This window comes from Salvelinus sp. IW2-2015, linkage group LG11, assembly GCF_002910315.2.
Source record: "Salvelinus sp. IW2-2015 linkage group LG11, ASM291031v2, whole genome shotgun sequence".
NCBI classification, from domain to species: domain Eukaryota; kingdom Metazoa; phylum Chordata; class Actinopteri; order Salmoniformes; family Salmonidae; genus Salvelinus; species Salvelinus sp. IW2-2015.
The window spans coordinates 6438834-6463010 of NC_036851.1; the positions used below are offsets into that span (position 1 = coordinate 6438834).

At 42.7% G+C, this 24177-nt stretch overlaps 1 protein-coding gene across 2 annotated transcripts; it reads right to left on the bottom strand.

The window, feature by feature from the left end:
• Positions 1–641: 641 nt before the first annotated feature.
• On the bottom strand, positions 642–22483 carry LOC111969705 (uncharacterized). 2 transcript variants are annotated; one of them, XM_023995893.3, is made up of 18 exons: positions 21806–22483; positions 19772–19917; positions 19583–19675; positions 19424–19496; positions 18689–18780; positions 18473–18607; positions 18157–18287; positions 18040–18071; positions 17757–17862; positions 11109–11212; positions 10426–10529; positions 10245–10317; positions 9857–10122; positions 9099–9630; positions 7930–8204; positions 4864–4987; positions 1129–3101; positions 642–933 (listed from the first exon to the last, which is right to left on the bottom strand). In XM_023995893.3, exons 1-17 carry the CDS (start codon positions 22029–22031, stop codon positions 1150–1152), a joined length of 4464 nt encoding a protein of 1487 aa, XP_023851661.1. In that variant the 5' UTR covers positions 22032–22483; the 3' UTR covers positions 642–933; positions 1129–1149. The 2 variants fall into 2 exon arrangements, with proteins under 2 accessions (XP_023851661.1, XP_023851660.1); XM_023995892.3 differs by having other exon boundaries at positions 7930–8207.
• Between the last annotated feature and the right edge of the window lie 1694 nt (positions 22484–24177).

The following is a 24177-nucleotide window of genomic DNA, read 5'->3' on the forward strand; positions in this document are numbered from 1 at the left end:
GAGAACTCATAAGTGGTGAGTTAGAACAATCAGATCCCCAAATGGGCACATTTATTGGCCTACTTCTATGCGTAATCAGGTACGCGTCCATACGCAACACTGACATGGGCGCTTCAAGCAAAAAGACAATGAAGAAATTGACAAAACTCGTAAATGGAATGAAGTAAACCAAAAAGTTGTTTCTCACAAGTGTAGCATAGCTTGTGTGCTCCGCAAACAACATGTCCACTCCGACAATGAGAACAGTAAACTACACTTAATAATATATTGAATGCATTAACAGAAATTACCGTAACCAAACAAACATTGTAGATTAGAAATTATGTGAATTAACGGTAGACTAAATGTACTACTGGTGAGCCATCCCCGTGGCCTACGCAATGGATTAGTCCACTTAGACAGGTGCAAATCAGACAGGTGTCTCATGTGCCATTAAATATATATATATATTATATATATACACACATAATACCAGTCAAGTTTGGACACACCTACTCATTCTAGGGTTTTTCTTTATTTTGACTATTTTCTACATTGTAGAATAATAGTGAAGACATCAAAACTATGAAATAACACATATGGAATCATGTAGTAACCAACAAAAAAAGTGTTAAACAAATCAAAATATTTTATATTTGAGATTCTTCAAAGTAGAAGTCTTTATTCATTCAAAAATGTATTGAATTAAGGGCACTTCATATAATTGAACAGGCTTTTAAAATCCAATATCGGTGCACAATTTCTACTTAAAATATCAAAGGGACACAAAAGGTACTCATTTCGTGGAATAACTGCTATTGTTGTCAAGTACCTTACGAACGTGAGCTGTGATTTCCTTGTTCTGCATGAGAACCTTACTTTTCCAAACGGTTCTCTCTTTCCAAGAAACTCTCAGGACTGTGTTCTATGGTTTCCCAATCTCTGGAGGTACTCCTGGGTAGGACAATGAGAGAGAAACAAGGTCTGTTTCATACAGTGACACTGCACATAAACATGCAATGAAAAGAGAGGTTGGTGTGTGTGACTGCATGTGTGCACCCCATTCAATTATTCAAATGTAGTTGTAAAGCCCTTTTTACATTAGAAGCTGTCATAAAGTGCTTTACAAGAACCCCAAATGTTTAGTACCTTGATATGGTGGATGTAGAACTAGACAAAGTTCTTCTGGACAGCTTTTATAATCTTCACCAGGTTACTGAACAGCTCAGGTTTCAGCTGGCTAATCAGACTACTGATGGCTGCAGGTGGATCCGGCCCTGAGCTTGGGAAAGGCCCTCCCACCCCTGAAGAACTCTCAATCATCTGAGTGAGATGATGTGGAGCCACCATGGTGGCTTCTGAAACTGGAGGATCAACAATTATGACCTTGTCTTTTGATTGAAACGTTGCGCTCGTTTGTGGCTTACACTTTCCTCGTAGCCCTCGAGCATCTAAGTCAGTGTTCTTTGTTGTGGTTGACGTAGCACTTGGCTTGCACGTTCCCAGTTGCTCTCGGCAGTCTGAGTCAGGGTTCTCTGTTGTGGTTGACGTAGCACTTGGCTTGCACGTTCCCAGTTGCTCTCGGCAGTCTGAGTCAGGGTTCTCTGTTGTTGTTATCCACTGGTTGCCCAGTGCCAGTGGTTGGATGGGGAGGGGCGCTAGACTAGACTGCAGCTGAGATAGAAGCAGCTCTGTCTGGGGTGGGTTGTTGTAGAGGGGAGGGGTAAAAGGACAGGCAGTGCCAGAACCGGGGAAGGATGAAGAACGAATAATAACATTATTGTTATTATTACTATTAAACTGAGACACAGCTGAGGGAAACTGATAAACTGCTAAAGAACTGTAAGTGTTTGAACTAGCAAGGTTAAGGCCAGGGCCAGAAGGAGGGGCAGGAGAGTGGCTGCTGGGGACAGAATGAGACACAGGTAGAGAACTGTGAGAGTTTGAACTAGCAGGACCAGGGGCAGACAGGGACGGAGGGTGAGGGCTGGGAACAGAGTGAGAAACAGGGCCACGGGAAGAAGGGTACCAGTTGTATGTAGTTCTCTGAACGTGGTTAGCATGGTGGTGGTTATTGTTAGATAAGACCAGGGGAGAGTCAGTGGCCACCATGCTAGGAATCCATTGCTCCTGTGTGTCTATGACGGTGCCCATGCGGTCTCTCAGGGAGCTGACGTAGGCCTGCATAGGAGGGGAGGAGTTGTAGAAGGAGACGTACTCAGAGAAGGGTAGGATGGGGGGCTGGCCTGGAGGACTCTGGCTAGGGATCAGGGGGGAGCTGTAGTGGACACTCTCTCTGAGCAGGAGGATCTGCATCTCTGTAGAGAAGTCGCTGAACTGCTGGTCCAGGACACAGTTCACTCTGCCCAGCACGGGCCTCTGGATGGGAGGAGTGTTCTGGACGGGAGGAGGATTTGGGACAGGAATCAGCTCAGGAGAACTGAGGTCAAGAGAGGGTGGTGACACCTCTTCTGTCTGCTTTATAACCGTCTTCATCTCTTCATCTACCACTTCAATCACATCGTCCTCCTCCAACTCTTTTGCTTCCTCCTCTACCTCCTCCCCCTCTTCTTGTCCAACATCCATTGTGGTTGGATCTTCAGCAACCACGCCAGATATAACTTTTCCTGTGCTGCCTTCAACCTGTTCCTGCCCAGCCTCCACAGGGCTAGGGATAGTAGGGGTTGGTTCTCCATTTGTCTTTGMCTTAGGTGAGGGGCGGCACTTGTCTAGTAGCCTGGTGCTCGCTGGAGCACCACGGATTTGAAAGAAGCTCTGGTTTGTGCTTGTCTTCTTGTCTGTGCTCGTCTTATGGTTGCCGCTTATTTCTGTGGGGTCACAGGGGGTTTCAGCTAATTGCTGCTCATCCTCCATGGGACTGGGGCAAGAGCAGGGGCTTGGGCAGGGACTGGGGTAGGGGTAGGGGCTGTGCTCTTGTGACACCTCTAGGGAAGTACTGAGGCTATGCCGTGGGAGCTCCTCTAGCGTAGAGTTGATTCTTCTTTCCCGTCGTTCTGGGACACAGGGGGGGTAGCTGCTGTTTMCCATGGGGATCTGGGGAACAAAGCGTGGGTCCTGAGGGTTGTCCTTCTCGCTCAGGCAGTACTTGTTTGACTTCAGCCCTGCACAGGAGTAAAAGGTATTAATAAATATCATAATAGTTTCACATATCAGCCAAATTATCTCACAGAAATGAAAATATACAATACTAATCAAAGGTTTGGATACACCTACTCATTGTAGGGTTTTTCTGGAATAATAGTMAAGACATCAACACTATGAAATAACATATGGAATCATGCAGTAATCAAAAACATGTTAAATCAAAATATATTTCATATTTGAGATTCTTCAAAGTAGCCACTCTTTGCCTTGATGATAGCTTTGCACACTCTCAACCAGCTTCATGAGGTAGTCACCTGGAATGCATTTCAATTAACAGATGTGCCTTGTTAAAAGTTAATTTMTGGTATTTCTTTCCTTCTTAATGCATTTGAGACAAGGTATGGGGGTATACAGAAAATAGCCCTATTTGGTAAGAGACCAAGTCCATATTATGGCAAGAACAGCTCAAATAAGCAAAGAGAAACAACAGTCCATCATTACTTTATGACATGAAGATTAGTCAATGCGAAAATTTCAAGAACTTCAAGAGCAATCATAAAAACCATCAAGCACTATGATGAAACTGGCTCTCATGAGGACCGCCACAGGAAAGGAAGACCCAGAGTTACCTCTGCTGCAGAGGATAAGTTAATTAGATTTACCAGCCTCAGAAATTGCAGCCCAAATAAATGAGTCAGAGTTCATGTAACAGACACTTCTCAACATCAACTGTTCAGAGGAGACTGCATGAAATCAGGCCTTCATGGTTGAATTGCTGCAAAGAAACCACTACTAAAGGACACCAATAAGAAGAGACTTGCTTGGGCCAAGAAACATGAGCAATGGACATTAGACCGTGGAAATCTGTCCTTTGGTCTGATGAGTCCAAATTTGAGATTTTTGGTTCCAACCGCCGTGTCTTTGAGACGCAGAGTAAGTGAACGGATGATCTCAGCATGTGTGGTTCCCAACGTGAAGGATGGAGGAGGTGGGATGGTGTTGGGGTGCTTTGCTGCTGACACTGTCAGTGATATATTTAGAATTCAAGGCACACTTAACCAGCATGGCTACCACAGCATTCTGCAGTGATACTCCATCCCATCTGGTTTGCGCTTAGTGGGACTATCATTTGTTTTTCAACAGGACAATGACCCAACACACCTCCAGGCTGTGTAAGGGCTATTTGACCAAGAAGGAGAGCGATGGAGTTCTGAATCAGATGACCTGGCCTCCACAATCACCCGACCTCAACCCAATTGAGAAAGTTTTGGATGAGTTGGACTGCAGAGTAAAGGAAAAGCAGCCAACACATGCTCAGCATATGTGGGAACTCCTTCAAGACTGTTGGAAAAGCATTCCAGGTGAAGCTGGTTGAGAGAACGCCAAGAGTGTGCAAAATTGTCATCATGGCAAAAGGTGGCTACAAATATAAAACATTTTGATTAGTTTTGATTAACTTTTTTGGTTACTACATGATTCCATATGTGTAATTTCATAGTTTTGATGTCTTCCCTATTATTCTACAATGTAGAAAATAGTATAAAGAAAGAAAAACCCTGGAATGAGTAGGTGCGTTCAAACTTTTGACGGGTACTGTATATGCATACATTTCTTCAAACATATTTCAAAGGAACAAGTACACACTACAGGGAAAGCCTATGTGATAGTCCATACCTGTGGGGATATACTATGGGAACATATAGCTTTAACTATGTGATCTTAATTGGAAAAACTTTTGCCCGGCCCAAGTTCTACTGTATGTGCAGTGACGGTCCCTACCTGTGATGGGGATGAGGACCCATGGCATCTGTTCTTCCCCCTGATATTGGGACTGTGATCTTCTGGGCATTTCACCATTGGAACTGGGGCTGAAGACCTCCAGACTGTTCGTGCTCCCTGCTGTCTGCTCTTACACARAGACACACAGAGAGAGACAGAACAATACAAAGTTATGTACACATATTCAAATCAAYCTTTATTTGTCACATACAACAGTGAAATGCTTACTTACAAGCCCTAACCAACAATGCAGTTAAAAAAAAATAGGAATAAGAAATAAAAGTAACAAATAAAGAGCAGCAGTAAAATAACAATAGCGAGGCTATATACAGGGGTTACTTGAGGGTTATTAAAGTGACTATCATAGATAATAAACAGAGTAGCAGCAGTGTYAAAGGGGGGGGAGGGGGGGGGGGGGTAATGCAGATAGTCTGCGCAGCCATTTGATTAGATGTTCAGGAGTCTTATGGCTTGGGGGTAGAAGCTGTTTAGACTCCTCCTGGACCTAGACTTGGCGCTCCGGTACCGCTTGCCGTGCGGTAGCAGAGAGAACAGTCTATGACTAGGGTGGCTGGAGTCTGACAATTTTTTGGGCCTTCTTCTGACACCGCCTGGTATAGAGGTCCTGGATGGCAGGAAGCTTGGCCCCAGTGATGAACTGGGCCGTATGTACTACCCTCTGTAGTGCCTTGCGGTCGGAAGCCGAGCAGTTGCCATACCAGGCAGTGATGCAACCAGTTAGGATGCTCTCGATGGTGCAGCTGTAGAACCTTTTGAGGATCTGAGGACCCATGCCAAATCTTTTCAGTCCCCATAGGTTTCGTCGTGCCCTCTTCACGACTGTCTTGGTGTGCTTGGACCATGTTAGTTTGTTGGTGATGTGGACACCAAGGAACTTGAAGCTCTCAACCTGCTCCACTACAGCCCCATCGATGAGAATGGGGGCATGCTCGAGTCCTCCATTTCCTGCAGTCCACAATCATATTGAGGAAGAGGTTGTAGTTCTGGCACCACACGGCCAGATCTCTGACCTCCTCCCTATAGGCGGTATCGTCGTTGTCGGTGATCAGGCCTACCACTGTTGTCATTGGCAAACTTAATGATGGTGTTGGAGTCGTGCCTTGCCGTGCAGTCATGAGTGAACAGGGAGTACAGGAGGGGACTGAGCACGCTCCCGTGTTGAGGATCAGCGTGGCYGATGTGTTTTTACCTACCCTTACCACCTCGGGGCAACCCGTCAGGAAGTCCAGGTTCCAGTTGCAGAGGGAGGTGATTAGTCCCAGAGTCCTTAGCTTAGTGCTGAGCTTTGAGGGCACTATGGTGTAGAACGCTGAGCTGTAGTCAATAAATATAATTCTGTGGTGTTCCTTTTGTCCAGGTGGGAAAGGGCAGTGTGGAGTGCAATAGAGATTGCATCATCTGTGGATCTGTTAGGGCGGTATGCAAATTGGAGTGGGTCTAGGGTTTCTGGGATAATGGTGTTGATATGAGCCATGACCAGCCTTTCAAAGCACTTCWTGGCTACAGACGTGAGTGCTACAGGTCGATAGTCATTTAGGCAGGTTACCTTAGTGTTCTTGGGCARAGGGACTATGGTGGTCTGCTTGAAACATATTGGTATTACAGACTCAGACAGGGAGAGGTTAAAAATGTKAATGAAGACATMTGTCAGTTGGTCAGCGCATGCTRAGAGTACACGTCCTGGTAATCCGTCTGGCCCTGTGGCCTTGTGAATGTTGACCTGATTAAAGGTCTTACTCACATCGGCTGCGGCGAGCGTGATCACACAGTCGTCCTCGAAGCGAGCATAGAAGTAATTTAGCTCGTCTGGTAGGCTCGTGTCACTGGGCAGCTCGCGGCTGTGCTTCCCTTTGTAGTCTGTAATAGTTTGCAAGCACTACCACATCCGACGAGCGTTGGAGCCGGTGTAGTACGATTCGATCTACCCTTTAGCTCAGTGGGGATGTTGCCTGTAATCCATGGCTTCTGGTTGGGGTATGTACGTACAGTCACTGTACGTATTGCCAAATGGAGGGCGAGTGAGAGCTTTGTACGCATCTCTGTGTTTGGAGTAAAGGTGGTCTAGAGTTGTTTTCACTCCAGTTGCACATTTAACATGCTGGTGGAAATTTGGTAAAACAGATTTAAGTTTCTCTGCATTAAAGTCCCCGGCCACTAGGAGTGCTGCCGCTTGGTGAGCGTTTTCCTGTTTGCTTATGGCGGTATACAGCTCATTGAGTGRGGTCTTAGTYTCAGCATCGGTCTGTGGTGGTATGTAGACAGCTACAAAAAATACAGATATAAACTCTCTTGGTAGATAGTTTGGTCAACAGCTTATCATGAGAAACTCTACCTCAAGGGGATGCAAAATGTCAAGACTTCTTTAGATATTGTGCACCAGCTGTTGTTTACAAATATACATAGACTGTCACCCCTTGTCTAACCAGTTGGCTTCTGTTCTATCCTGCCGATAGGGTGTAAAACCCGCCAGCTGTATGTTTTTCATGTCTTCGTTCAGCCACGACTCGGTGAAACATAAGATATTACAGTTTTTAATGTCCCGTTGGTAGTTTAATCTTGCTCGTAGGTCATCAATTTTATTTTCCAATGATTYCATGTTTGCCAATTGAATGGATGGCAGTGGTGGTTTACTCGCTCGCCTACGAATTGTCAGAAGGCAGCCCGACCTCCGCCCCCCTTTTGTCAGTCTTCTCTTCACGCAAATGACGGGGATTTGGGCCTGTTCCCGGGAAAGCAGTATATCTGTCAGACTTGTTAAAGAAAAAAAGCTTCTACCAGTTCGTGGTGAGTAATCGCTGTTCTGATGTCCAGAAGTTATTTTRGGTCATAAGAGATGCAGCAACATTATGTATAAAATAAGTTACAAACAACGCAAAAAAACTAACAAAATAACACAGTTGGTTAGGAGCACGTAAAACGTCAGCCTTCCCCTTCGACGCCATTCTACCACACTTTCAGTCATTGAACTGGTTCTAGAATAGATCAATTAAGTGGAACGGCTTGAGCAGAGGAAAGGTTTAGAAAACAAAGGAATCGATTTATTACCTCCAAGTAGTCAGCCTTGACCTGCAGGCCCCCAGGAGGTCGTTTCCTCAGGTCAATGTCCTGATTGGGCGGCAGGCCCAGCTTGATCATCCTATCAAACAGCAGAGCTTTAGTCTGCTTCGTCCCCTCTCTTGACCATCCTCCTCCTCCTCTCCCATCAGAGAACTTGAAAGCAGCCTCCGAGCGGTCTCTCCTCAGGTCCACGTCTCTCAGAACAACACTCTGCAGCATCACAGAGGACAGACAAGAAGGGCTCTGGCCCTTTTCAGCAGCTGCTGCTGGGAGGGAGAGAAAAAAAGATATACATTTACTGCATTAATTTCCGAACACTTTGTGGATCTCTTTTGCTAGGTGAGCCAGCAAATTATCCATGAAACACATTTGAGGAACTAGATTGAACATCTGAAGGACTGGATTTCAAGTTAATTTAATCTCGTTTCCACTACTTATACCTAACAGGCTGACTACACCGRTCGCGTCGCGTGCGCGAGCATTGCAAAATAAATTTAGAAATCTATGTAATTCAATTATTGCGCCAACGAGCATCTGCGTTGCTAAAATAGAAGTCAGTTCTATTTCTGACGCAGATCGCGCTGTAAGTCCTGCCTCTCCCATCTCCTCATTGGTTTATAGAAGCAGYTACCCACGTGCCATCTCCTCATTGGTTATACCCATGTGGGTGACTGAAAGACGAACGAGGTRAGTGGCGGTAATGCACCTAATTTATGAAAGTCGCCAATCGCAATATAAAGTCAAGAGAAMAAAAAGCCTAGAAGGAGGAGAGATGACTAGAAACGATTCGGTTGACCGTTTAATGTGTGGATTAATTGTCGGAGTAGAGGACCTTGTCATTTCAGGTAAAATAACAACTCAATGTTTATATCCCAGGACAAATTAGCTAGCAACAGCAAGCTAGCTAAATAGGACAAATTAGCTAGCAAGTGCAAGCTAGCTAGCTAAATTGCCATAAATGTTTAATGCTTTTCTACTTGTCCCCAAATTAATGTAATTGGTTCAGAGTTTGTTTTGATATTTTAACCTGCGTGTCGTGATCGCATTTGGTGTGGGGGGACAAAATAAATGTGCGCACGATGGTGTACGCGCGSAGCCGGTTTGGGTTCCGTMMAAGGCCAAAATTCTGCCCCAGTCCTCAGTAAGGCTTTCCATACCTGTTCTCCTGTCCCTTCTGCCTCTTTCCTGTGAGGCCTTCCGGTAATTCAGAGTCCTCTCTGCAGTCTTCCTCTTCAGTCCTCGGGGGTCCAACCCACCTGCCCCCTGCGGCACTCCCTTCTTCCGGACGTCCCCCTCTGTGTTCCTCCAACACAGTATCAGGTTAATCAGCTCCTTCAACTTCTGAGGGTTGGGGTCAGTGGGAAACTGAGAGGGAGAGTGGTTGACCTGGACCCCCGGGGACTGGGCAGCAGTAGCACCGTAAGGATTTACCTCCAACCCTACCACTGACTTGTRACCGCTGGCTCCACTGCCCTCCCAGTCCATTACAGGGCTGTTGTCATCAGGCACAGTGCAGTAACTCTCTACCATCTCCTTGGCTTGGACCACAGGCATGGTGTAGAGGTTGGGGTTGTAGATGTAGGAGCGCAGGTAGCCCTCCATGTTGAGTTTGTGATGTTTGGGAGCCGGGAACWGCTTCCCCCGGTCATCCAGCTTTGTGTCGTATTCAGTCATGGGGATGTGGCGGCGCTAGAGAGGGGATGATACAGTACTTTACTGTATTCTTGAATGGAAATAAGCTCCATGTCACACAAAGGTACAAAGTAAAACACCACATAACATTCAACGCATCATCACAAAACACATGTCAATAACATACACATAAGGTTAGTCAAAATCGAGTTCAAAGTTTTGACTAGTTAAAACACATAACATGTCATCAATATGATTATATCATATAATCACACATTTATACCTTTCCATGGTGGAGTCCACTGAGGTAGTCCCTYGCCTGGCGCTCGACCCCGGCCGAGAGGTCAGCGGGCGGGTTGCAGCGCACCTTGACCAGGGCGTGATGCAGGGCCGGGACAAAGCTGTTCAGCTGGGGCATGGCAGGGTCACGGGAGGATGTCTGTAAAGGATCATGGGTAGTTGGACACCTTGAACTGTATTTTGCCACATCCCTGGACTCTTGAAAAACAAATAGRGCTTGAAGGCATTTTTTCAACCCATCTCTTCTTTCTGAAAAATAAAAATGGTAAACAATTAGTGAATAACTAATGTAACTAATGTAATTAATACTAAGTTATTACATAGTTACTACACAGGCATAGAACAACTTAATGTAAAGTGATTTGACTTACCAGTTGGAGTGGCCATCTGAACTGAAGACAGGAGGAACAGGAATCCTTTGTCAGCCAACATGTGGACAAGAACCTGCACATAGAAGAGGTGTTAGAGCAGGGCTGGAGCAAAAGCCTGCAATCCCAAAAGCTCTCCAGGAGGAGGGTTGGTCTAATTAAGATGTGCTGGACCTGGACCTACCAGTCTCTGTGTCTCCATGACTTGAAGCAGTGCTGCCAGACAGTCTCCTGACTTGCTCTTATCCACCACCTCCAGCAAACTGCAGTGTGTCCCACTCTTCAACACTACAATCACACACACACTACATTAGAGACGTTTGAAGCCCTGTATCAGTATCAGTGAGTCTTCCTCACATCGCAGAAAATGGCACATGTATAGACATGAAATCGAATTAATTGTCAGTGGAGAGAAACACGACTTTGTATGACTCCGGGTCAAAATTACACAAAGAACCAGCTAAAAAGAGGACCATATGCATGTCAGGTAAAATAACAACCAAATGTTCATCTCCCAGGACAAACTAGCTAGCAACAGCTAGCTAGCTAAATGTCCATGAATGGTWCATGTGTGTTTCGATCTGCCCCGAAATTAACATAATTGATTTGGGTATTTTAACATGCGTGTCATGATCACACCTGGTGAAAGTCATCAACATCAATCAACATGTGCATGATGGCATACAAGCACCTGTGGCCGGTGTAGTCACAAGTAAGAATGAAAAAAGGTACCTAATGTCGTACAACATGGGAGCATAGATCGCAGTGTGACTAAGCAGTCTTTTACTTTTCGCTGAGCATACAGTACTGCSTATATATTCTTTGATCTCAAGCACTTGTGTAATGTGATCCCCTTGTAATGTGTACCTTGGTGGCTGCCTGCGTACAGGTTCAAGGAGAACAGAGCTGAGGGGATCATCTGAGTTACCTGGTCCATACTCATCACCAGACCCAGCTCCAGCTTCTCTGGCCTAGAACGGACACACAATGACACAGGTTACTTTCTTTCTGTAATAAAGCACTGTTGTGGAGAAAAACTCGTTCTGATTGGCTGTGCCTGGCTCTCCAGTGGGTGGGTGGACCTATAKCCTCCTAGGCCCACCCATGGCTGCAGCCCTGCCCAGTCATGTGAAATCCATAGATTAGGGCCTAATGAATTTATTTCTCTTGGCTGATTTCCTTTGATTTTCCCATTATGTCAAYCAAAGAGGCACAGAGTTTGAAGGTAGGCCTCGAAATACATCCACAGGTACACCTCCAATTGACTCAGGCTAATTGACATAATTTATCAGAAGCTTCTAAAGCCATGACATTTTCTGGAATTTCTCAAGCTGTTTAAAGGCACGGTCAACTTAGTGTATGTAAACTTCTGACCCACTGGAATTGTGATACAGTGAATTATAAGTGAAATAATCTGTCTGTAANCTGTCTGTAAACAATTGTTGGAAAAATGACTTGTGTTATGCACACAGTAGATGTCCTAACCGACTTGCCAAAACTATAGTTTGTTAACAAGAAATGTGTGGAGTGGTTGAAAAACGAGATAACGGCTCCAACCTAAGTGTATGTAAACTTCCGAATTCAACTAATTTGGAATCCCTTTAAAGCGTACTTTAGGGGGATGCACTCTCATACTCGGCAAAACAAGATAAATCTAAAAACATTAACAACTTCAGAGTTAAGAACACTAAACAATATTGTTGAAAATGAAACGTATCCAAGGATTGTTCCAAAAAGGTTGTGTTTTTAGGGAGTGATATTGGTTCTTGTAGAATACATTTACATTTTACATTTTAGTCATTTAGCAGACGCTCTTATCCAGAGCGACTTACAGTAGAGTGCATACATTTTATTACATTTTTACATACTGAGACAAGGATATCCCTACCGGAATACGTTTCATTTTCAACAATATTGTTATTAACGTGTTCTTAACTTTATCTTTTGAAAATAGACAACGTAAAACGATTCTGGGGATGAGCATGTGTGTCTTTAGTCGAGCAGTCGCACATTTTTTTTTTCTAGGTGCATCAGAATTCACCAATGAATTGGTCCACATGGAAAACGAAAAGCATAGAAACTGTAAATGACTTGGTAACAGGAAATACATTTATTTCCATGAAAGTACGAAGAAGTAATTTGACTGACCAATGTAGATAGTTTCAAATACATGCAACTTACAAAAGTTACATATCACAACATTTTTATTTGAAATCTTTTGGACATCAGAGCAACCTTGAGGGAATCTTATTTGATTCAGAAAATAATTTTCATACGATAGAGAAGATATACAAAACCTTGCGYAGAGCATATCCAACTGACAATCTCTGAGAGCAGGTATTCCCAAACTGGGGTACGCGCAATGCCGTCAGGGGTACGCCAAATAAAAATGTGATTCACAGTTAAAAAAATAAATAATTAACACTTTMTTTCCTTCACATTTTCAAACAGTCCATTTATATTTTCCAACGGGGCTATACATTTGGGTGAGTTTTTTCCCCCCTCGCCTGAGTAGCCTCGTTTCACTGCCAAAAATAAAATTAAACCATCTAGTGTTCAGCGAAATAACAACAACGTCAAAAACAGGTAGCCCAGTCAAATAAATTACATCCAATCACATTAACAGTTACTTTCTTGCGGGAATTCCACTAAGGGTACGTATGTAGCCAAACGTAGCTGCTGCRCATGTTGGTATCTGTACTGATGGCGCAAAAGCCATGACAGTGGAGTGGAGACATAGTGGAGTGGTAACACGTGTGCAAGCAGTTGCTCCCGATGCCACTTGGGTACACTGCAGCATCTACCGAGAGGTAGAACAAGGACAACACACAGGTTTTTCCATTATTGTATGATTTTTTTGTGTGCAAATGAACTCAAGCTTACGGACAATGTCAAATGTGATATAGCGAAGCACCTGAGTGAGTTGGGTGCGCAACTACGCAGGTACATTCCCGAAACGGGTGACACAAACATGCCCTGCCTCCAGTCCACTTACCGATATCTGAACAAGAGAYCCTCATCGAAATTGAAACAAGCGGTTCTGTGAAAATGTAATTTAAAATCAGAAGCCACTGCCAGATTTCTGAATTGGGCTGCGCTCAGACACTGTTAAGACACTGTTGCCCTTTGCAACCACGTACCTATGTGAGAGAGGATTCTCGGCCCTCACAAGCATGAAAACTAAATACAGGCACAGACTGTGTGGAAAATAATTTAAGACTGAGCCTCTCTCCAATYCCTCCAAGCCTCTTGTCCCAATTGGTGTTTTTAAATCACTGATAAAGGATTTTGAGACTGATTCCCTGACCTGTTAATGTTTTTAATTTGCCGTTTTATGATTTTGTTATACTCTTGTGATTTTATGGTTTTTACTAGATCACTTGTAGTTTTTCATGTTGTCCGTCTGTAATTGTGTAATGAATTGGTGCTGCCTATCTTGGCCAGGACGCTCTTGAAAAAGAGATTTCAAATCTCAATGACCCCTTCCTGGTTAAATAAAGGTTAAATAAAAAAATACAACCCAACATTGCAGTTATGTGCATCCTTTCAAGCACACCCTTCTCATTAATCTGTGGTGAGTTATTCACAATTTTCGATGAACAAATACGGTTTTATATGTAAGATGTTTAAATAAAGAGCTAAATATTTTATTATTATTTGTGCCCTGATCCTATAAGAGCTCTTTGTCACTTCCCACGAGCCGGGTTGTGACAAACTTACACTCATTCTTATGTTTAAAAAATGTACCGTATAGTGTGTGTGTGTGGCAGGCTTACAATGATGGCAAAAAACAACTAGAGTCAATTAGAGTGCACTGACCTTGGTGCTAGAGGGGGTACACAGCTGGAGGTTGAATGTTTGAAGGGGTACGGGACTATAAAAAGCTTGGGAACCACTGTCTTAGAAAAATATAAACTATTGGAACTAAGACTTAAAAATGACATGTTGGTACAAGATGGAGGGAAAGTTGGAACATAACTAATTCAATTAGTTAAAGAACATGTATGCTTAATGCAGTATAAACAAAGGTATAGAATTTAGAGACAAAATTGACAAATTCTACAGCACAACGGCAGAGTCATGTCTTAAGTGTAAAACTAACAATGATTCAAAAGTCCATGCTTTCTGGGAACGCTATAAAGTCCAAAAGTTGTGTGTGTGTAGGGCTGACCCCATTTAGTCGACTGATCTATTGTTTGGTCGATAGGTTATTGGTCATTGGTCAACCGAGATTTCTTTAGTCGAGCAGTCACAATATTTATTTTCAAGGTGCACCCGTCTGATTTGCCGCGGGTCTCAGTAGACTAATCCAGTGGTTACCAAACAGTTGTACTAGCACCCCTACTTGGCCTATCCACAGGGAGTACTTGAGAAGATTCATGAGACCATAGGCTTCCTGGTAAAATCCARGAGGGGGTACTCGGGGCAGAGCAAAATTCAGTTGGTGATACAGTAACCCAAAAAGTTTGGGAACCACTGGAGTAATCCTTTGCAGAGGCCATGGGGATGGCCATGGGGATCCATCACTCTGACATGTGATACTGAAATGATATATGTGGTTGTATTATGCAAAAATAATGGTGCAACACAAAAAAAAAATCTAATATTATAACAAACGTGCTTTGTCCCGCGTTCGATACGGTCGCTGTCCGCAGTTCTGAAACCATCTTCAGTGGGCTGTAGAAATGGCGCTATGTTGCTATGTGCAGAATAGCTAAATTAACCAGCATATTGGGATGGAGAACAATGCAGCGGAGGTAGCAGCAGAGACGAGGAAACATCCCTTGCCTTAGCCTAATTGTCTAAGAAAATTGAGGAGAGAGGAAACCAACTTAACTAGGTCTATAATCAATAGCCTAACTTAAGTGTGCCTGGCTTTATAAAGCATCCATTTATATATCTACAGAAATAAGACAGCTCTTGCTTCTGTTGCCTGTTTGAGTGTTTGTTTAATAGCCTACTGATTCCGTGAGCACCAAGCCTCATGCAACAGCAAAATGTCAGAAAAAGCAATTTCACAAATTCGGCTGCCTTTATTCTTTGCTATGGTCTAATAAAGGCTTTATAACAACAACAAAAATAGATAGAACAGTGGTATTACTAATTTATTTAGTGRTGTTTTACACTGTTCCAAACAGMCAGAACAATTATATTGTAACCTAAAGCACCGGTTTGCCACACATAATATGCATGCAGCGCTTGCTCCTTTACCCTCCTTTTTCTTGATCTCCTTATTATTACAATTATTATGATCAACATTATAGTAATAAGTAATGTKTATCATTAGTAGGCTTTGTATAGTATCCTTGTATAACCACCGTCGAGAGCTGTAGGCCTAAGAGTGCGTCCTGTTCAGTCTTAATACCGTAACGAYCTTAGGCCTATATTTCAATATACAGGATACTGTATCAATCAATCATTAATGRGTTCATGCAATTACACAGCATGCGAGACATTCATGCTTTGAAATGCAATCAAGCATTTTAGTTTTAATGGCGCACGTTGTCTCGCTCTACTCCCAACTCCAGCGAAAAGCTATTCCCTCAACCCTCTTTACGTGTAACATGTAAGCATCGCATGCATGTGACCAATAGGACCAACCCCTCATCAATCTAAACACAATACCCCATAATGACAAAGCAAAAACAGGTTTTTACYTAAGTATTCAGACCATTTACTCAGTACTTTGTTGAAGCACTTTTGGCAGCGATTTACAGCCTCAAGTCTTCTTGCGTATGACACTACAAGCTTGGCACACCTGTATTTGGGGAGTTTCTCCCATTCMTCTCTACAGATCCTCTCAAGCTCGGTCAGGATGGATGCAGAGTGTAGATGCACAMCTATTTTCAGGTCTCTCCAGAGATGCTCGATCGGGTTCAAGTCCGGGCTCTGGCTGGGCCACTCAAGGACGTTCAGAGACTTGTCCCGAAGCCACTCCTGCGTTTTCCTTGGCTGTGTGCTTAGGATCATTGTCCTGTTAGAAGGTGAACCTTTGCCCCAGTCTGAGGTCCTGAGCACTCAGGAGTAAGTTTTCATCAAGGATCTCTCTGCACTTTGCTCTGTTTATCTTTCCCTCGATCCTGACTAGTCTCCACGTCCCTGCCACTGAAAAACATCCCCACAGCATGYTGCTGCCACCACCATGCTTCACTGTAGGGATGGTGCCCGGCTTCCTKCAGACGTGACYCTTGGCATTAAGGCCAAAGAGTTAAATCTTGGTTTCATCAGACCAGAGAATCTTGTTTCTCATGGTCTGAGAGTCTTTTAGGTGACTTTTGGCAAACTCCAAGCGGGCTGTCAAGTGCCTTTTACTGAGGAGTGGCTTCTGTCTGGCCACTCTACTATAAAGGCCTGATTGGTGGAGAACTGCAGAGATGGTTGTCCATCTGGAAGGTTCTCCCATCTACACAGAGGAACTCTGGAGCACTGTCATAGTGACCATCGGGTTCTTGGTCACCTCCCTGACACCAAGGCCATTCTRCCCCAACTGCTCAGTTTGGCCGGGCAGCCAGCTCTAGGAAAAGTCTTGGTGGTTTGAAACTTCTTCCATTTAAMAATGATGGAGGCCACTGTTCTTGGGGACCTTCAATGCTGCAGACATTTTTGGTACCCTTCCCCAGATCTGTGCCTCGAACACAATCCTGTCTCGGAGCTCTACGGACAATTCCTTTGACCTCATGGCTTGGTTTTTTCTGACATGCACTGTCAAKTGTGGGACCTTATATAGACAGGTGTGTGCCTTTCCAAATCATGTCCAATCAATTGAATTTACCACAGGTGGATGCCAATCAAGTTGTAGAAACATCAAGGTTGATAAAGGGAAACAGGATGCCCCTGAGCTCAATTTCGAGTCTCATAGCAAAGGGTTTGAATACTTATGTTTTTTTATGTTTAATACATTTGCTAACATTTCTTAAACCTGTTTTTGCTCTGTCATTATGGGGTATTGTGTGTGGATTGAGGAAAAGTAATAATGTAATACATTTTAGAATAAGGCTGTAACGTAACAAAATTTGGAAAAAGGGAAGGGGTCTGAATACTTTCCGAATGCACTGTACAATGTAAACATATTTTTKATCCYTCTGTCTGCRTATTTCAAGACATGGCATATGGGGGTGTAGTGAGATACCCAATGGGCTGGATGATTCTCTTCTCATCACTGATCTTTAAAAAAGGTATTTTAAAACTTGGAAATAAATTAATCTGCCATCATTAACCCAATGAGAAAAATCMAATTATATTTTATTGAAATATTGAAATAGCATGGGCAACGAAGAAAAACAAATTGGTACAATTTAAGGCCATGTGACAAACAATAACGTAAGCACCAGGGATGGAGATGTGAGCATGCGGMTCTGGGCAGAGGCGATGTAGTTGTTGTTTGTGTGRGTCTGTAAATTGTTGTTCGTATGTTTTCAGTGTGGGTGATTATTATTTTATTTTTTTTAACAATAAAATAAATAGTGACTTCATTATCAAGTCGACATTGATATGTAAAAAAGTCACATGACTCACAGTTTGAAAGGCAGGAAGGGGGGAGAGAAGGAACAGATGGAGACCTGGGACACCGTTCTACCCTCATTCACAAGCTCTCCACTCCACACTGTATATTTACTCCTGCCTGTAGACACAGACAAGGGCAAGACAGTCAAAAACATRCATCAGTAGATAACATGAACACCATGACAGTACTTACCTGGTACGTCTGAATGACAGCGTCTGCTCAATGATTCAAATGTAAATGACACATAGTAATAATATCACAATCATATTTCCACATATCAAATGATGACATTACCTTTACTTCCTGCAGATGTTTGGCTGTTTGACCTGTTAGAGAACCCAAACAAAATAATTTGTGAATTGGTTGACATTTCCACATCAACACTCATACATAATTGACATAGACCTGTACCTTAGGGGAGCCATGGGCTTGGCTTGCAACGGAGCATCTTTGCCTTTGAACTGGAAAGAGACCACTGCATAGGGGCACACATGCCTCGGCCGAGCCTTCAGCTCATCAAAGTCGTACTCATAGAAGTATTCCTGTGTGTGTGTGMGGGGGGGGGGGGSYGAATGAGACGTACAGTAAATACAAGAAACCTCTATGCCGCACTTGCATTTGAGTTCAATTTTCCCTCTTAATATTTACAAATATTGCCGGTATAATAATCGATTATAATCCAAATGAGAGACCTATCCTCCACATGCAATGTAGTTAGTACCAGTACCTGAGTGAGCTCATAGGCTCTATAGGAGGTGAGAGATGTGACTATGCTGGCATTCTTGGATAAATGGCTGTCAAACTTGGGTGTGGGGTCCAAAAGGTTCTTAGACATGTTATCATAGATGCTCTTTACTTTACCCTGTTGGAGAGAGAGATTTGCTTGTTTACTTTCATTCATATTCGGACCACTTTTTTACGAAAAACAACAAGGTTTTCTTACCTTGATGACCTTGAATATGATGATCTCTCCCATGACTCCAGGGTTAAAAGGATTGACCTGCAGTAAGTCTGAGTATTTAGACAAATAAACACCTGAAAGATACAACGGAAACAATTCAGTCTTATTCCTCCTCATAACCATTTTTTACTAGGGCTGGGAATTGCCAGGGACCTTTCAATACGATATCACGACACTTAGGTGCTGATACGATATGTATTGCGAATCTCACGATTCTACGTGTATAGAAATTCTATACTGCGATTTGATATTCCAAACATATTGCTCACTAGGTATTGCTCACGAGACAAGAGAGAGCATGAGAAAATGAGTTTTGATCCGTTGTGGAACTAAAAGTACTGAAAACATTTTAGATCACAGTATAAAAAAATAAAAATAAGATTGAGAGCAAGCTATAGGATAAAAAATACTGGAGTTTTGGCGCAGACTAGTGCTAGCTAATGCTACCTAGAATTGTTGTAGATTTTTATTTTATTTTTACAAATCGATACTTGGGAGTCAAAGTATCGATACAATAACATCCAAAATAATATTGCGATATGTAAATGTATACATTTTTTCCCCCCCATCACTACTTTTTACTCTCCAGAAAAATACAATGTTTCAACTATAATCCTCACTTCAGTTTAGATCTCCCTATATACACATACAAACAATAACTACACCAAAGATAAACTAGCATCTGCCAACACTTCAACACTTGGATGATAACCTTACCCTTAGCTGGATTACCCAGAGCGGTGATCCAGCTGTGCCCCACAAGAAGGCCATTCTCACAGATCCATGGTAGCTATAACCAGGCGTGTAACAGTATTATTACATGTAATATGTACATTCAATATACATATAAATGTGGAGATACTATAGGTCCTTCACCTTGATGGTGTCAGCAGTCAGGAAACAGTGGGTCTCCTCCAGCTCCTTCTCCGTCCTCCCATCCAGCTTCAGCTCCCTCCTTTTCTCTACAAACTGTCAATCAAACAATGATCAAAAAGATGAACCATCAGCACTGCAGATGAATGGTATTTTTGTTTAACGAAAATGTCACCCGAAAGCATTGCTTACATCCTTCTCCAGCAGTTCGCTGTGGACGATTCTTAGCTTGGTGTACGTGAACGTCCCATTGGAGCTGGCTTCTATGTAGCTGGAAGACAGAATAGTCAAGATGTCCTCAAACTCCCTGGACTCTGAGGACACATACTGGAACAACGCTACAGGGACAGAGACGAGAGACAGTCAGGTTGGTCAGTTGAGTTCTTTCCCAAATCCCAATCTAAACATATTTGTCTTCTGAGACAAAATAATGCACAATCTATTCTATGCTCAGTCAGAATATTGACCCACACACAAAAACAAACTTGGTTCCATGTAAGCCATCACGCAACACAAAGTTGCGTGAAAGTCAGTGTTAGCAAGTCAATGCTTTTTCACCCATTTTTCTCTCTCCCAGAAATGCAACTACAGATGCTAGGCTTATAAAAAGCTACATTGGCCAAAATAACAGGAAATATGACTGTGTGCCATTTCTGACAAGACATTGTGAAGTCTACTTGTACAGAAGTGAGAGAAAAACCACACTTCTGACTCTCAAAAGTGACTCAAATAACAGGAAGTCTGTGTCAATGTGGTAACATCTTCCATCGTGTACCACAATGTGCTGGGATGCAGGCCTTACACAAATTAAATCACAATATGAAACGTAGTATCATCTGTGTTGGTTGACAAGAATAACACTTCCTCGACAACATTCATAGATCCATCAAGAACATTTTGGCAGTGTACTCATTTACGACATTGGGGCTCAAGACATGTACACATCTGCATAAATTGTGTCCTGTAGAACAGAGTTTGTGGGAAAGGATATGCAACAGCAATCATGGAGAGTGGTAGCTCCCTGATTTGTCTATCGTTCTGGTGGTTGGCGATAAAAATTTAAAAAAACATACCACAATATATAATATACAACATATAAAAAAATTCTAACAGGTATTTCATCCAGAGGTTCTTACCTTTGCCTCGATTCGGCAATCTCGTCCAAATCATTATGGCATTTATAGTTCTTTATGATAGCAACATTAGCATTTCATATTTATTTTTTATTTTTTTAGGGGGGGGATAAATACAGGCAAATATATTGATTAAAATCACCTTGTCCTAGAGAGATTTACACTTATCAACCTGCAGAAAAAGTGTGCAAGATGTAGGCTAGCCTACAGTAGTGTGCTGATCTACCAGCATATCACATTTGACACAATACATCTATTTATCTACTTACACGTCTAAAGTTATTGTACACAATGCTCACCACCACTCTACATTCCAATGGCTATCTAGCTACCTACCTGGCCAAGTAAACCATGTTTCACTTCCAGGTGCAATAAAAGCAGGTGACCTAACTAAGCAAACAAAGAACATGCTAAATAGTCTAGCTATTAGTTACCTGAACTGTGACCCGGGTCAAATTTTATGATCTGACAGCTGAAACACTGTTTACAAGTAAGTTATTTATATATATATATATATATATATATATATATATTGGAATGTAAAATATATAGCCATTGGAATGTCAAATATTTATTTTATTTAACCTTTAACTAGGCAATTCAGTTAAAAACAAAATTGTATTTACAATGACGGCCTACCGGGGAACAGTGTGTTAACTGCCTTGTTCAGAGGCAGAACGACAGATTTTTACCTTGTCAACTCGTTGGGCCAGTAACTTAACGCTCTAACCGCACCAAAGTAACGTTAGCTTCCAGACAACATGGGTATCTTTCGCAGTAACAGTAGCATCAAAAACATCAGCTGGCTAACCAGCATATTAACGTTTTATTTATTTAACTAAGCAAGTCAGTTAAGAACAAACTCTTATTTACAATGACGGCCTACCCCGGCCAAACCCTAACGACGCTGGGCCAATTGTGTGCCGCCCTATGGGACTCCCAGTCACGGCCGGTTGTGGTCCAGTCTTTGAATCGAACCAGGGTCTGATGTGACGCCTCTAGCACAGGAGATCCAGTGCCTTAGACCGCTGCGCCACTCGGGAGCCAACTGTTACAGCTAATTAAAAAATGTATTTAGCCATTGAGAAAGTACCTCTCTTTTCTTTGTTCTTTCTCGGTATCTGAAAATTGAAGTGGTCCCCAGCTTTTGGAATATATTGCGTCGAAGTTCCACTTCTCGGTCTCGTCTCAGTACCACCAGCTTGCTCGGAAGAATGCTCGCCATCTTCAGTTGGTCTAGTGTCGGAGGGTAACGTTGTGTAATATTTCACTGAGCTGTATTTCGATGCAGGGATGTTGTCACCACTGTAGCTCTCCATCTTTGATAAACAATTTGTCAACAAATGTAACCAACACTTAGCTATATTTATTTTTAAATCGGCTGAGTGTTGGTTTCCTGTACACTCAGAACATACAACAAAAAAATCTCCGCCGTTCTTTTTCACTGACGTAGGTATTCGACGCTTGGACTCTCCTTCATCCACCACGGGTTAGACGCTGGATCAGACAATCGAGGGCTGCGTTTCAAACTCTTAAAATAGTTACCCTCTCCCCTCAAACTAAGTGGACACTTCTGATGACGCCTGACGTGTTGACACTTGCAGGACGAGGGAAGAATTAATTATTTTTAAATGAACCGCTAATGCACGGAAAGTTGTCACTCGATCATCATGGAACTGTTGTGTGTGCCTTATATGGCTACAGTCAATTATGATTGCATTTCATATCTTGGCTAGAAGACAACGCATCCGCAGACATCGAATGTTAGCCATCTTACTATATCAGGTAAATCGAAACTTACAATGTATAAGTGTGATGTCAGGAACAGTTATGTGCGCAAGTTAACGTTTCCAAAAGCTAACCAAACAAAAAAATCATAACTTTTATGATACGTATTTGAGCCGTCATGATCATTAGTAGCACCATTTCTAACTTATTTACATTCGTTTTTATATACACTTCTATGTTGACTTCTCCATATTAATGTTGGTTTTAAGTTTTGACGGACGTTTCTTAGTACAATTATCGCGAATTGAATTATGGGGCGTTTCAGAGCCGGAGTGAACAAAATTGTACTCGCAAACTGGATCWAAACGAGGGCTAAGAGGCGTACTTGCCAATTTCCCTTGCTTGGCTAATCATTTGGACCAACGACAAAGTTGCCCGCGGGAATTCCCCTAAGGGCGTAAGTGGAGGAGGGTGTGTCATTTATAGAGTTTGAAACGCAGCCGAGGTTTTATCCGAAGGTTTTTGGCGCCGTCTGCTGTTATTTGAAAGGTATGATGGCTCAATTTATATTTACATTTTAGTCATTTTGCAGAAGCTCTTAGCCAGACCAACTTAAAGGTGTCCGCATGCTTCCCAGACGAAACAGCGGTAGAGTTCGTGCAGATATTATGACGGCATTTGTGATGTTTTGAACTTCGGTGAGGGTTTTTTCGGCTGTTCGGGTCACATACTCCGTTAAAATACCTTCGCTTGAAATACGAGAAAAAAGCTCCAATAGTACTGTATGTCCATTCCGTAGCCAGTGTATGTCCTCGAAATAGTACACATGAATCTAAATGAAGTCAAGAAATCTGTCATTAATCTTAGTTGCGCATTTTTACAGCTAAGATTTTTGGTGCAATATTTGGTAATGAAAAAATTGGCATGAAAACGAGTCGTTGTTCATTATTTATTACTGATTTTATATGGCGGTTGGCAACCAACTTTACTGGACGGGGTTGTGGAGCAGAGACAAGGAAGGTTTGAATCCTACCAAATATTCTTCTCGTCTCCCTAAGGAAACGAAATACAGAATTAAATACTACATCCCCAGAAGTTTTCCCCTGAAGCACATAATCTTGTCTTTTCAACCGTATTACTCCTCAAAGCTAATAACAATCGCCCCCTTTCCCTCCCATATTTCTGGCACTGAAATAGCACGTTCCACTTTCTCCATCACCTGACAATGATCACACCTTCTAGTTGGATGTTTCGCCACCAACTGTCGTTGATCCTTAAATGACAACATATAAGATGACAACATATAACATATACTTTCTTGAACAATCCCTACTGTTAACCAATCATCGACAAAGGGGCATAGCTCTTATAGGACCAGGGCACAAATCAATCATTTTGCTCTTTATTTAGCCATCTTATATATAGAACCTTATTTGTTAATCGAAAAGTGTGAATAACTCACCACGGGTTAATGAGAAGGGTGTGCTTGAAAGGATGCACATACCTCTGCAATGTTGGGTTGTATTGGAGAGAGTCTCGGTCTTAAATCATTTCCCACACACAGTTTGTGCCTGTATTTAGTTTTCATGCTAGTGAGGGTCGAGAATCCACTCTCATATAGGTACGTGGTTGCAAAAGGCATCAGTGTCTTAACAGCACGATTTGCCAAGACAGGATACTCTGAGCACAGCCCTATCCAGAAATCTGGCAGTGGCTTCTGATTAAATTACATTTTCA